The sequence below is a fragment of the Populus trichocarpa genome, chromosome 2 (genome assembly GCF_000002775.5).
Source record: "Populus trichocarpa isolate Nisqually-1 chromosome 2, P.trichocarpa_v4.1, whole genome shotgun sequence".
Classification (NCBI taxonomy): Eukaryota; Viridiplantae; Streptophyta; class Magnoliopsida; order Malpighiales; family Salicaceae; genus Populus; species Populus trichocarpa.
In genome coordinates this window covers 1358146-1370860 of record NC_037286.2, presented here as the reverse complement: position 1 = coordinate 1370860, position 12715 = coordinate 1358146, and the positions used below count along the sequence as shown (strand labels likewise).

Here is a 12715-nt window from a genome sequence, read left to right as displayed (position 1 = left end):
TCCTATAAAACCTTAGCGAAGGAAGCAGTTCCCAGTCGTCAGTTTAAGCTGCCTGCTTCGAGACCCAGATTAGCTTTTGTGCACCTCAATCTTTTCTCTCCTTCCTTCTCTCTATCCGTGCCCTTGTTTTTAATATTTTATGATTTATAATTTATTGCAAGTGGGAAAAATAAAAGGGAAGCAAATGACGAGATTATACCGGATTATGAGAAGCACGCGTTTATTTTAACGCGAGCAGTGTTTAACCTCATACTTCCATGACTCTGATGCTGCCTTTATTTTATTTTATTTTTAATATTCTATTTATTGTTTCTTGCAGTCCTTCATCGATTCCCTTTTCTTTCTCAGATTTGTTCTTACAATACTTGGCATTCATTTTGTTCTTCGTCGATCAAGATCTCCCGTGTTTTTTGTGATCTCTTCGAATCAAGTCCGATCTGTTCTTAACGGGGAGCTATACTGAGTATTGATTTTATTTCCTTCTTGGGAACGATATTCAAGGCGTTAACTCGATTTTTTTAAAACAATGAAAAGTCTTGAAGAAAGAAAAGTCAACAGAGTTTTCACGGGGCTCTAATCTGCCATGGAAGCCATTCATAAGCGATGATGGTCACAAACGGCTAAACATATCAAATCAGCAAAGCATCGAGCAGCTGTTAAAGCTTAAAACAATGTCCGATCGATCTGTAAACTAAACAGCCCATGCTAGAAGACAAACACTCACTTCCTTCAAGCCTAACGCATGAACATTGGCATTCTCAGGGAGCTAGAAAGGAAAGGCAGCGGAGAATTGAAATGCATGAACCTCCGAGAGTGGCTTGGAAATCTTGCTCTGAGAAACGAAGCATGGACAGCAGTAAACCCAAATGTGGATTTGACATCGGTGGATAATAAGAGCATGCATAGCTAATATTTATACAAAGCATCTGCACTGGTGGCTTTCACGTCCATGCTCATGTGCAGTAAATTCACAACTAAATGAACAATCCCCTGCCCCCAGGCGCTTCCAGGAAATAATTCCCGAGCGCTAAGGGAATACAATACAATTGCGGTCCCTTTGCGAAGAGGCACCGACAGATATGAAATTCCTTATTCAAGTGCTTGATAGAAAAGAAGTAACGAAATGACCCTGTGGAAGAGAGAATTTCAAGACAACAAAAGAATATAGTATTAGATACCCAGCAAGGTTGGCAGATGATGAAACCCCATTACAGCTTTGATGAAATAGCACAGCACAGATCATATGCTCCCTAGGCATCATAGTTCTCTTCACCTTCCTCCTCATATTCACCATCTTCCTCAATTGTTGCATCCTGGTATTGCTGGTACTCTGCCACGAGATCGTTCATGTTGCTCTCTGCTTCAGTGAACTCCATCTCATCCATCCCTTCCCCAGTATACCAGTGCAAGAAGGCCTTGCGACGGAACATGGCTGTGAACTGCTCACTCACCCTCCTGAACATCTCCTGGATTGACGTGGAGTTCCCCACAAAAGTCGATGCCATCGTCAGACCTTTTGGTGCAATATCACACACGCTAGACTTCACATTGTTGGGAATCCACTCCACAAAATATGATGAATTCTTGTTCTGCACATTAATCATCTGTTCATCCACCTCTTTGGTGCTCATCTTGCCCCTGAACATGGCTGAGGCTGTCAAGTAGCGGCCATGGCGGGGGTCAGCAGCACACATCATGTTCTTAGAATCCCACATCTGCTGGGTCAGCTCTGGGACAGTGAGGGAGATATACCCCTGGGAACCACGAGATGTGAGTGGTGCAAACCCTACCATGAAGAAGTGAAGACGGGGAAATGGGATCAGGTTTACAGCCAGCTTGCGAAGGTCAGAGTTGAGCTGACCAGGGAACCTCAGACAGCAAGTTACACCGCTCATAGTTGCAGAGATCAAATGGTTAAGGTCACCAACTGCAAGATTAGGCAGAAAGAAGCCACGGTTTAATATCAATATAATAGAATTGTATTTTTATCTAAAGATAGTTACTCCAACAGACAGCTAGTAACTCACAGCTTGGAGTGCTAAGCTTTAGAGTCCGGAAGCATATGTCATACAGTGCTTCATTGTCAAGAACCATGCATTCGTCAGCATTCTCTACCAACTGATGCACTGAGAGGGTAGCATTATATGGCTCCACAACCGTGTCCGAGACCTTTGGTGAAGGGAAAACAGAGAATGTAAGCATCATCCTGTCAGGATATTCCTCTCGGATCTTTGAAATTAGAAGTGTTCCCATGCCAGAACCTGTACCACCTCCAAGCGAGTGGCACACCTGAAAGCCTGGTCAAGAAAAATTGCAACAAGTGAGTTCTATCTCCCAACTCAGAATTAACAGAATAAATTCCAGCATTCACCAACAGCAAACTATAAAATATCAGTTTTATTGGGGAGTTATGTTGAAGGGATAATTATTTTCTTGCTTAAATCCCTCCTGACAAAGAAGTTGCTGACAGATGCATGCACATTCCCAAACAATAGCATTTTCAAAATAGTTCTCAAAATGTCAAGCAGACATGCACACCCCAGAAAAATCCTGAAGAGCACAAAGATATGCAAGATTCAGACATGAATTCATGCAACAACAAAAATTTATACAGATAGCTTTACAAGTAATTTCAAGTCACGGTTCACTTGTTTGGCTAGCCACCATGGTCAAAGTTTACATGTCCACCTTTTCATCATTCCAATGAGGATCAAATTCCTTTAACATTTAACGTTATCAAATCAACATTTAACGTAAAAGAAGACAAATGTGGAAGTAATTGTTGTTGCTACTATTTAAAATTCCCTTCCCATGTGTAATTCACATTCAGATCCAGGTCAGAAACTACAGACATGAGTCCAGACATTTTGACATAATCTGTGAACTACAATTCTCTTCATCACAAAACATTGGACAAACATGAATCAATGCTCATGCCATGTTAAACTAAATCTGTTGACACATGATTATTTGAATGAATGATTTCACTATTTTACTTTGTCTCTCAAAGCTCACTAATATGATTGTTACTTTTTTGAGTGCTCTAAATCTAACATCTACTTTTTAATGTTGGCATGATTAACGTAGAAAAACATGTCGGTGTGCTGTGTTGCTGGTCCATCACAACCATGATATGATAAAAATCAGACACTATTAATCCATATCTTTCAACAACTTGTAATATAAAAGCAGCCAAACAAACAGAACAATCATAATTAAGAATGACAACAACCTAATGAGTGATGACCCACCAACTGAGTACATATGCATATACAATACACATATAACATTCTTGATTATTTCAGTGTCATAATTATCTATAATACAAGGGATTTAAAAAAAAATGTTCATAATTCTACAAATTGCAATAGACATCACAGATTTCATTCCCGAGACTATGATTATGAAATTTGCAAATTGACACTTGATCAAATAATAAAAATTCCACATCATCAAAAAAGGTAATAATAATAATAAACATGAAAGTTATACCACAACATCAATGATGACAAACATGGCTAGCAGGACCCACAATAGGTCAACAACAAAAAAAACCTACAAAAATCAAAAAACCATGTTGGAGATATTTCTGCCGGGTAAATAGAGAAGAATCCGGCAGCTTAAGAACCATAAGATCCTACAAAAATCTTCCAAAATCTTTTTTTTTTTTTAAACATTGATAATCGATCGATTCTCTTCATACATTTCGCAAATTTATGATCAACATTTATTAAAATTCAGATCTAATAAATCCTGCGATCAGCGATGTTAAAGCTGTGTAAATAAATGAAGAAAAAATAAAAATAAATAAATAATATATCGATATACGCATATACCTTGCAAGCAATCACAATTCTCAGCCTCTTTTCTGACAACGTCAAGAACAGCATCAATCAGCTCAGCTCCTTCAGTGTAATGACCTTTAGCCCAATTATTACCAGCGCCGGACTGTCCATGCACAAAATTATCAGGTCTAAAGATCTGTCCATACGGACCGGATCTAATACTCTCCATAGTACCCGGTTCAAGATCCATAAGGACCGCCCTCGGCACATATTTTCCACCTGAAGCTTCATTGTAATACACATTGATCCTTTCCAGTTGAAGATCAGAAGACGCCGCGTCGCCGGAGTACTTTCCGTTTTGATCGATTCCGTGCTCGTCGCATATAACTTCCCAGAATTTGGCACCGATTTGGTTACCGCATTGGCCTCCTTGAATATGAAGGATCTCTCTCATGTTGTTTGGTTGCTTTTTCGAGAGGAACGAGTCTCGAGAGAGAGATGGGGGAGAGGAAGAGGGAGGGGGTTGATATATGGAAGGAGAGGGAGGGAGAGACGGGGGTTAAGATGGTAAAAACAGGAGAGCGGGACAGGATATTTTCAAGTGTTGTGCCGTTTCCATGTGAGGCAACAGAAGAGAGAGGGAACAGATGGACAGACAGGCGCTGGCTAACTGCCTCTAGGGAGGATGCTCACGTTAAGAAGGTGGGCCCTGTCGTAGTTTTGGATCACGATCTGGATTTTTTATTTTTTAGTGCAAAATCTTTATCTTAATTACATACCTAGCATAAAAATAAATTCTCAATAAGACCCTTCACTCGTTAATAGGAAATAAGATAATTCTCTGAGATTAATGTTTTGAAAAGTAATTTCGAATAAAATTCACACGGTGATCGGCCAGATTTTATAAATAAACACAGAGATCTTACGTTTGTTTATATAATTTATTCAATTACACGATGCGGGAGATTTTTTCTCGTAATTACTTAACTATTATATTAATTTACATTGACACAAGGACTTGATTGAGACTTTATTGATACTTTGAAGACTTAAGTGAAAAATATGTTGAGGATCTATTTGAGATTATCCTTATATGGTGGGAGTTTTTTTGAGGTTTGCCCTCTTTTTTTTTACCTGTATGTCGGTTGTCCAATAGTCTGATGCCATCCAGTCATTTACTATTATAAACACACGCACATGTGCAATGGGCATTTATTTATTTTTTTATTTATTTCTTTGGAGATTAAAGGTTTTCTGGAGTTGATAATCGACAGACAAAAAAATGGCACTATTTACTATTAAATATTTATGAGTAATTTATTTTGAATTTAATTCGATGATGATAATGCAGAAAAAAATACACTTTTTCCATCTTATTCATTTGATACCATTTCTTGTTTTTCGGTTTCTATTTTTGAAAACCAAATTCGAAAATAAAGACAAAAAAATGATTATTTTTGTCTAAAAAAACTAGCAATTGCTGTAAGAAAATTTCAAAATCAAAATAGAAAATAATTTTTTTATTTCTATTTTCAAATTTTGGGAATAGAAACCAAAAATGAAAAGAAAATCAATCATTTAAGTATGTGAGTGATTGATCGGTTAATTCAAATCCAATGAATTTCTTAAAATTATATATGAAATTACTTTTTATTTTTTTAATTTTTCCTCGGAATAATGTTTTTAAGTTTTTTTTTTATCCGTAAATAAATTTGATAAATAAGTAATCCGGGCTCTAAATTGAATAAGATCCAGAGCTAGATTTGACAGCTATGATATTTGCTGTACTGGGACATGTTATCATCGTCAATTTGATGTGGATTTGGCCCCATATAGACAGACAGGGGGGGCTAATGATGAAAGATGCATATATATTTGGTTTAATCCTTCCTGGTAGGATCATGAAAACCATTAGATGAATAAAATATGTTCATCCAGCTGGGTCCTGCGGCGGACTAAAGATCTCACCGGAAATACTTAATCTAACGGTGCCTCCGCCATTTTTACCGTTAATGGAAGCTTAAAAACGTAAGGATGCCACCACGGAGACAACCATTACAGTTATCAAGGAGTGCTCGGTGAATCCTGCATTCTGATATCCAGAGGAACCAGACAGTTTCTGAACTCGATGAGAATTCTAATGGAGCCACCATTAATGGCCGTCTCCTCCATCTCAACAATCTGCCACTGAACTATATACTTTACAGTACCAAAGACAAACAAGAATGCCTAAGGGAGGGAAAACCTGACATTTGAATGGATTATATTACTTTTTTATTAGAACCAGGGAAGAAGATAGCTTTAAGCAGGTGACAGCTAGCAATTTTAGTTTGGAAAAGTCTAATTAAAGAATTTTTTTTTTCTAAATTTCTGTTTTCAAGGCTAAAAATATAATTTATTGAAGGAAAAGGGCTGGAAATTTTTTTTTCCTTGCAAGCCCTATATATACCCTTTTTAGCCCCTCTAATTCGTTAGAAAGCATTTTTGTATAAAATTGATTTTTTTTTTTGTTAAAAATTATTTTTTTTTGTATTTTTTAATCGTTTTAATATAATAATATCAAAAATAAATTTAAAAAAATAAAAAACCATATTTTCAAATTAAAAACAACTTAAAAATCAAACGCTTGCAGGTCATAAATGTTGAATTTTGAGACTTGGGGTCATTCAATGACTAAGAACTAATCAATTAAATGATTTGATTAACATTTTATCTAGTAAATGATCATTTTCCCATTGTTTTCGAAATACTTAATACGTTAATAGTGCCATTTTCATTTGTTACTGAATCTTATGGTTCAAGATTCCATATGATTCACGGTATCAAAATTCGGTTTTCCAATTCAGGAGTCGAATCTCGATTTGACAACCATGGATAGATAATACTAGCAAACTTTTCAATGCTATCAGAACAGAAGAAAAACTTATTTGCCATCGAACTAATTACAACAAAAGGGAGGGCCAGCTTACTCCACACTGATTGAAAATGGTACTATTAAGGAGTTTCATGCAGCGGTTTTGGACAACTTGAATGGTGTCGGGTATTAGGCATCAAGGAAAGCTAACAGCTTCTCAAGACATTGCTCTAGTGTTGAAGTTGAGATTCGTTGCAGTGCCTTTTGAAATTTAGAGATTCATCCACCAAAAAGTCACTAGTAAAAATTGGATCACACAACAAGCAAACAGCACATGAAGGTGATTAAAAGGATTAGTTACTGGAAAAAAATACTAAAAAGTAAACGATTACGAACTGAGAATAAGAACTCACGAGATCCGCTCAGCCATTTGTGAGGGTTCCCATCTAGGACTCCATAGATACTCTGTAATCAGAGGTGACTTGACCGGGATGCCAAGGGAATTGAAATGCTAAATACAGATTACAAGCCAATCAGGAAGAGGACTTGCATGCAAACCAGTTGCTCAGTTAATGATAGGAAATAAATCGTAAATCAAACGTGCCTCAATTATTACTGCAAGATTTTCTAGCCAAATTGAGCAAATGACAATACAAGAGACTACAGCAATCGACTTTAGATTCCATAACCAGCATTCTTTAAATAAAAACTTAATCAATAGACTACCAAGAATATGCTGCACGTGAGAAATAGGATATCAAGTATGCAATGCATGAAAGTATCTGGTGGGACCTGATCCTGACTCCGCCCAGGATTAGGAGCGATACTGGTATTCTTGATAAATGGCACATGAAAAAGGAATTTGCACCAGATGCATGTCTTAATATCTTTCTAGCAACACCTTCATGGATGAAAGAGAATGGTTGGAATAAAGAAAAAAACATCACCTGAATACTTTGAAACATTAGAGAAGGCCGCTGTTTTGGAAACTGAGTTGAGAGGAAAAAATGCACCTGCAGTTCAAGAAATCAAGCACATATAAACAGCTAAAGTACGTTAAATATGTGCAGTGAAATATTTCCATTGAAATAAATCTGTGATGAATGGTACTTTCTAAACTTTTCCGACTATCCCCAGTATAAAACTGATTACCAAACATGATCTCAGCTTAGGCTCTCATTTGTTTCGTGTAAACTATGCTTTTGCAAATATTTTCCTCATTTTCTCATGTTTGCCTCACCTAGGAAAAGATGATCATAGGAAAAAAACTATATTACCCCCCCCCCAGCAACAAATATAAGTGGATTTGCCACTGGTGAATATCATACTATACCAGGAATGTAAATGGTCCAGAACAGACAAGAAATGAAGCCTTTCTGCAAAAAACCTGCCAAGGAAAAGCAATGGTTAATGCCATTCATTTGTGATAGATTGAAAGGTGTCCAAATATGAAGTTCCCAGGATGCATACTGGATCAGCTTCTAGCGGCCTTCCAATTACTGGAGATAATGCCTCGATAAACTGCCTTCTAACATCAATTAACGTAACTGCCTCTAAGACCTACAAAATGGGAACAAAAACCCTTTATTAGAAGAACTGGTTGTGAGCAATGTCTCAACTAAAGGCATCACAAGATGGAGGAAATGAGCTAACCTGTCTCTGAAGGAGTTCTTCCAGGTGGGGAAGATATTCAGCCATGCACCTTTTCGAAAAATAAGAAACAATAAAAACAATTCATGCAGATGTTCACATAAAACACAACATATAAATATGCAAAGCATTTGAAGCAAAAATTATATGCATAGCTTACATTCCATCCAACCATGCAGGAAGTTTGACTTCATCAATAGAAAACAGGGCTTTCAACTCAGGAGTGCACATTAATTTCAGACGAGGTGCTGAAGTAGCAGGTGCATACTTTCTACCAACAGGATAAATAACCTGCACCAATCAAAAAATACTCATGAAACTATAGCAGCTGTCATACAAAATAAAAGGAATGAGGAGAGAATAACTGGGACAGAAGGAAACAAGAAAAAAATATAAGAGAAACTATAAATACAAGGATGACAGAAGAAACATCCAACCTGTAAGTATATCTTTTGTGGATGACTCCAGGGGCATCCAAGCACCATTTTATTTATATTCATGTCCATTAAAGGCACAGCAAATTTAACCTCCCCTGGCTACGCTAAAATTCAAAGGCATCAAAACCAACAATATTGTTAAACACCAACCCAAGAGGTAGAAATATTTGATCACCTCATATAACCCAGTTAAGCGAAACAAAAACATTTTTGTTTCAACAAATACCTTTTCAACACCAGAACTCATATGCATTTCAATTCCCTGCAGCAGAGTGATTGAAGTTGCAGTGGCATGCAGAAAAATAATCACCATGAGCACAAAGAAAAGCAGTGACAACAAAGTAACAACACAGTAAACTTTTCTACATAAAACAAGTAACTACTCATGCTGTCCTTCCCAAATGTCAAGACATTAGCATCTACGAGATACAGACATAAAAGATGTGATGTAATTCAAAAAATTGTCAAAAAATTACCTCCCTAGATACAATAGTACTAATTTCAAACTTCAACCTATCATCATCAACTTCTCCCACGCGTCTCTCCTGGTAAGACCTATATTTATCCCTGGTAGACAGAAATCAAGATCTGATCAAGAGTCACAACCAACCACAAAAAAAGTTACAATACCACCAACTCCTAAACCACTCAGGTCCTCAACCTCAATTCCATTACGAGAGCCAACAGCCGTGAAGGATCTTTATTGTTCCAATCAGTCAAACTGTTCTTAACGAGCCTCGAATCCCCTTCCTCTCTTCCTACGACAATAAATGGATGGAAACCATCATCCTCGGGACCAAATATAACATCCGGCGCAGCTAATGGAAATTCAGCATTGTATATAATATCCCCTGTAATAAATAAATTAGAGATCAAAATCAACCCTGACCACAAAAAAATGAGTAAACACTTAACAAATTGATTAAAAAAAATGATACTAACATTTTATGTAGTCTAGACAGTAGGGAATGAGCAATGTGAATCGATCAAGACTTCCAGGAAAGTATCTGGTGCCTGACCAAGCCTGCTCAATCTGCAAAGCAAGCTAAGTAAGCCGAGAATTGACAAAACCCTAAATTGAAACTTCACAGATTGAAGATTTGATTAGCTTTTTGAAGAATATCTAGGGTTAGAGATTTTTGAGGCAGTTTTTACCTGGATCGTGTGAGGGAAGTGATTGAGGAGGTACTGGAGTTGAGACGAGATGAGAGGAGAGAATCCATCAAATGGCATGGTGGTTCTGCAGGCAATCGTTTAGGGGGTTGGTTTTAGTGAACTAGTTGCACCGCCGTTGATTGAGGGCGGCCTGTGAGGATTAAATTGCCGGGACGGTGTCACTCGCTCCTCGATGCTGTGGTGCGCCTGCTTTTGAATGCATACGTTGCTGCCCACCTGGCTTTCTGGACACGGTGGCGACAGGTCTGAGACTCTTATCGAGTGTCTATGAGTACGTTAGCTTTTATTTTTTATATTTTTAAAAGTATTTTTTTATTAATAATTTTTATAATTTTAATCTTAATTATTAAACTTAATAAAGGTTAGCCTAGAGAAAACAGGATTTTGGATTATACGTGGTAACTCGAATCAACTATAATTAATATAAAAAAATTAAAAAAAATTAGATTTTAATATTTCACATAAAAAATTAAAAAATAATTTTATTTAAATATATGTTATATATTTTATAAATAATAAAATTTCAAAATTATTTTAAAAGTTTTTAATCTTGCATTAAAAATATATTTTCTTCTCATTATAAATTGAAATATTTTTTTAAAAAATTATTATCTCACAATCTGTGAATAAGAAGTATATATCAATGAGCTTTTAATTCTATATTAAAAAAATCTTTTAATATTTATATAATTAAATTTGATATAAATAAATAACAAAAAAAATAATTATGACTGGGTATCGTGTATAAGATTGAACAAGAGAAAAACTCTCGATTGCTATCCCTGTACGTGAAGTAACGGGAATCTTTTGTTTCTAGCCCTTAAAGTAAAACCACTATTTTAGTAGTTTTTGTGAATTGATTTTTTTATTTGTCAATGGAAAAAATTATTTATAGAAAACCTGTACAAGCAAATATCTTCCACATCTAAAAATCACATTTATGCTAGTTATTTGTAGATTAGTTTTTGATTTTTTAAAAAAGATATTTTATGGATTGTATTGAATCAATTTTGAGTTAATTACATGCTCCAGTTTAGTATTTTTTAGACATGACCAGGGCCCAGATTTACCCAATCTGTAGGTAAACTTATCAGGCCAAACATGTTTAATAACTATAATTTTGATAAATTGATATAATAATAATAAAAATTATATATAAAAAATTATTTAAAAATAAAAAAATACTTTTAAAATATATTTTTCACAACACATAACACCGAAAAGGAGCTACGTCGTTATAAAAACCTAAGGCCACTTGTGTTTGATTGGTAAAATACAGTGTATTTGTTTTGTGCGAAAAAAAAAATCCTTGTAAATTCCTACATTTTAAAAAAAAACTAAACAAATGTCACCGTTAATTTATGAGACTATTTTGATATAAAAAAATATATCAATTGACCTCGAATAATTTATCCTTTGCGAAAATTATTTTTTCTATCAATTTTAAAAATGTGTTTTGTTTAGATGAGTCATGGTTTGAAATTTAATGATGCTCAACATGAGTTCTGTGTGAATATTTTATTGATGAAAGACATTCTAAAATATTTGATAATTAATTATATAAAAAACATGATGGCAATATAAAATGATATGTGTTACAATAATAAAATAATGATAGCGGGCGATTGATAATGATAAAGATAATAAAAATAATATTTAAAATTATTAGAAGATATTGCAAATTAATTGTTGTTTATTAAATATTTTATTATAAAATTTTTATGTTAACTAATTATTTTTCACATAAAAATCTTAAAAATACAAACATAAAATAAACTCACGGAATTTGTTATATACTTATGTAAGACTGCCTACCTACATGTACTATGCCTGCCGGGTCAGCCAACCAATAGACTAAACCAACCAAAATGCGACAGGTCAATTAAAATTCTCCTTACAACTAGCCCAATCGAAACGCAACACGTCATTTGGAAAACGCCCTGTTTGCACCGATGCTAATAATGCTAAACAAGCAGTAACCATACGCTTCAAAAAGTTCGAATGATAGAAATCAAAAGAACGGGACAGTATCGTCAACATAAAAAGATAACAACCCTAATAACAAAACCTCCAGCCTCCTATAAATAAACCGCTGCAGCTCCAGCTGCTTCCAATAGTTCGGCCGTGCCATCGCCACCAACAAAAACCGGAGTTTGTCCTCTCACTCTTGTCTCCTTTCCTTCCTTTCTCTATGCTTCTTGCGTCTGCATGCTTTTCTATTGCTTTCTTTGATCGTGAAATCAAGTGATGAATCTGGATTGTAAATTTCTCACGACGGTCGTCTGAGACACTTCGTGTCAACACTGATGTAAAGATCCAATGTTTCTGATGATTTCATCTTCCTCTTCTCTTAACACCTCAAAAATATTTTTTTTACTTTTTATTTTTCCTGCAGTGGAGCGAGCATCGTGATGATAAATGTGAATTTGTCCGATTAATTTCATGACAGGATTAATCACCTCCTACTCATACTGAATGCTCGCTAACCACTGAGTTTTTTGTAATCTTGATTTATATTATTGTTATGCATTTACTACATTGTTGCTTTTGTCTGTAATGCTCAAACTTTGTCAAATCTCATAGCCTTGCAGTTTTTACCCAGAAAACTCGTACCCAGAGCTGTCCTGGTTTGAATTTTAGTTGAATCAGATCTGGTATCGAGCCGGTGAAATCTAGACTTTTTTTATAAAAAAACTTGATAGATAATGATCATCCAAATACAATAAATATTGATCCGAACGGATCTTTTGGACCTATAATACATAGTTCTTAAACATGATAAAAAAATCCTATCAAAAATATATATTTTAGTA

General features: G+C 35.4%; 2 protein-coding genes and 2 non-coding genes across 5 annotated transcripts; 2 read left to right on the top strand and 2 right to left on the bottom strand.

Moving 5' to 3' along the window:
• Nucleotides 1–857: 857 nt before the first annotated feature.
• On the bottom strand, nt 858–4449 carry LOC7479116 (tubulin beta chain). The gene is made up of 3 exons (XM_002300667.3): nt 3837–4449; nt 2028–2297; nt 858–1927 (listed from the first exon to the last, which is right to left on the bottom strand). Exons 1-3 carry the CDS (start codon nt 4237–4239, stop codon nt 1251–1253), a joined length of 1350 nt encoding a protein of 449 aa, XP_002300703.1. The 5' UTR covers nt 4240–4449; the 3' UTR covers nt 858–1250.
• A 2086-nt stretch (nt 4450–6535) lies between these two features.
• Nucleotides 6536–10158, bottom strand: LOC7490649 (uncharacterized). 2 transcript variants are annotated; one of them, XM_002300666.4, is made up of 13 exons: nt 9882–10157; nt 9669–9759; nt 9388–9577; nt 9203–9293; nt 8953–8988; nt 8727–8825; nt 8450–8580; nt 8293–8341; nt 8110–8199; nt 7973–8026; nt 7587–7652; nt 7053–7150; nt 6536–6936 (listed from the first exon to the last, which is right to left on the bottom strand). In XM_002300666.4, exons 1-13 carry the CDS (start codon nt 9957–9959, stop codon nt 6870–6872), a joined length of 1140 nt encoding a protein of 379 aa, XP_002300702.1. In that variant the 5' UTR covers nt 9960–10157; the 3' UTR covers nt 6536–6869. The 2 variants fall into 2 exon arrangements, with proteins under 2 accessions (XP_002300702.1, XP_024450292.1); XM_024594524.2 differs by lacking the exon at nt 8953–8988 and having other exon boundaries at nt 9882–10158.
• A 1981-nt stretch (nt 10159–12139) lies between these two features.
• Nucleotides 12140–12236, top strand: LOC112326709 (small nucleolar RNA Z161/Z228). The gene has a single exon (XR_002980639.1). It is a non-coding gene; the product is annotated as a small nucleolar RNA Z161/Z228 (small nucleolar RNA).
• Nucleotides 12237–12305: 69 nt separating this feature from the next.
• On the top strand, nt 12306–12377 carry LOC112326702 (small nucleolar RNA Z105). The gene has a single exon (XR_002980632.1). It is a non-coding gene; the product is annotated as a small nucleolar RNA Z105 (small nucleolar RNA).
• Nucleotides 12378–12715: the final 338 nt, after the last annotated feature.

What these genes read in the sequence shown, in the direction of transcription:
- LOC7479116 (XM_002300667.3), bottom strand. Translation starts at nt 4,239, where the DNA reads ATGAGAGAGATCCTTCATATTCAAGGAGGCCAATGCGGTAACCAAATC. An exon ending in GAATTGTGATTGCTTGCAAG is followed by an intron (nt 2,298 to 3,836) that starts GTATATGCGTAT and finishes TTTCTTGACCAG; the next exon opens with GCTTTCAGGTGTGCCACTCG. An exon ending in AAAGCTTAGCACTCCAAGCT is followed by an intron (nt 1,928 to 2,027) that starts GTGAGTTACTAG and finishes CTAATCTTGCAG; the next exon opens with TTGGTGACCTTAACCATTTG.
- LOC7490649 (XM_002300666.4), bottom strand. Translation starts at nt 9,959, where the DNA reads ATGCCATTTGATGGATTCTCTCCTCTCATCTCGTCTCAACTCCAGTAC. An exon ending in CACAAAAGATATACTTACAG is followed by an intron (nt 8,581 to 8,726) that starts GTTGGATGTTTC and finishes TGATTGGTGCAG; the next exon opens with GTTATTTATCCTGTTGGTAG. An exon ending in CTGGACCATTTACATTCCTG is followed by an intron (nt 7,653 to 7,972) that starts GTATAGTATGAT and finishes CTTGAACTGCAG; the next exon opens with GTGCATTTTTTCCTCTCAAC.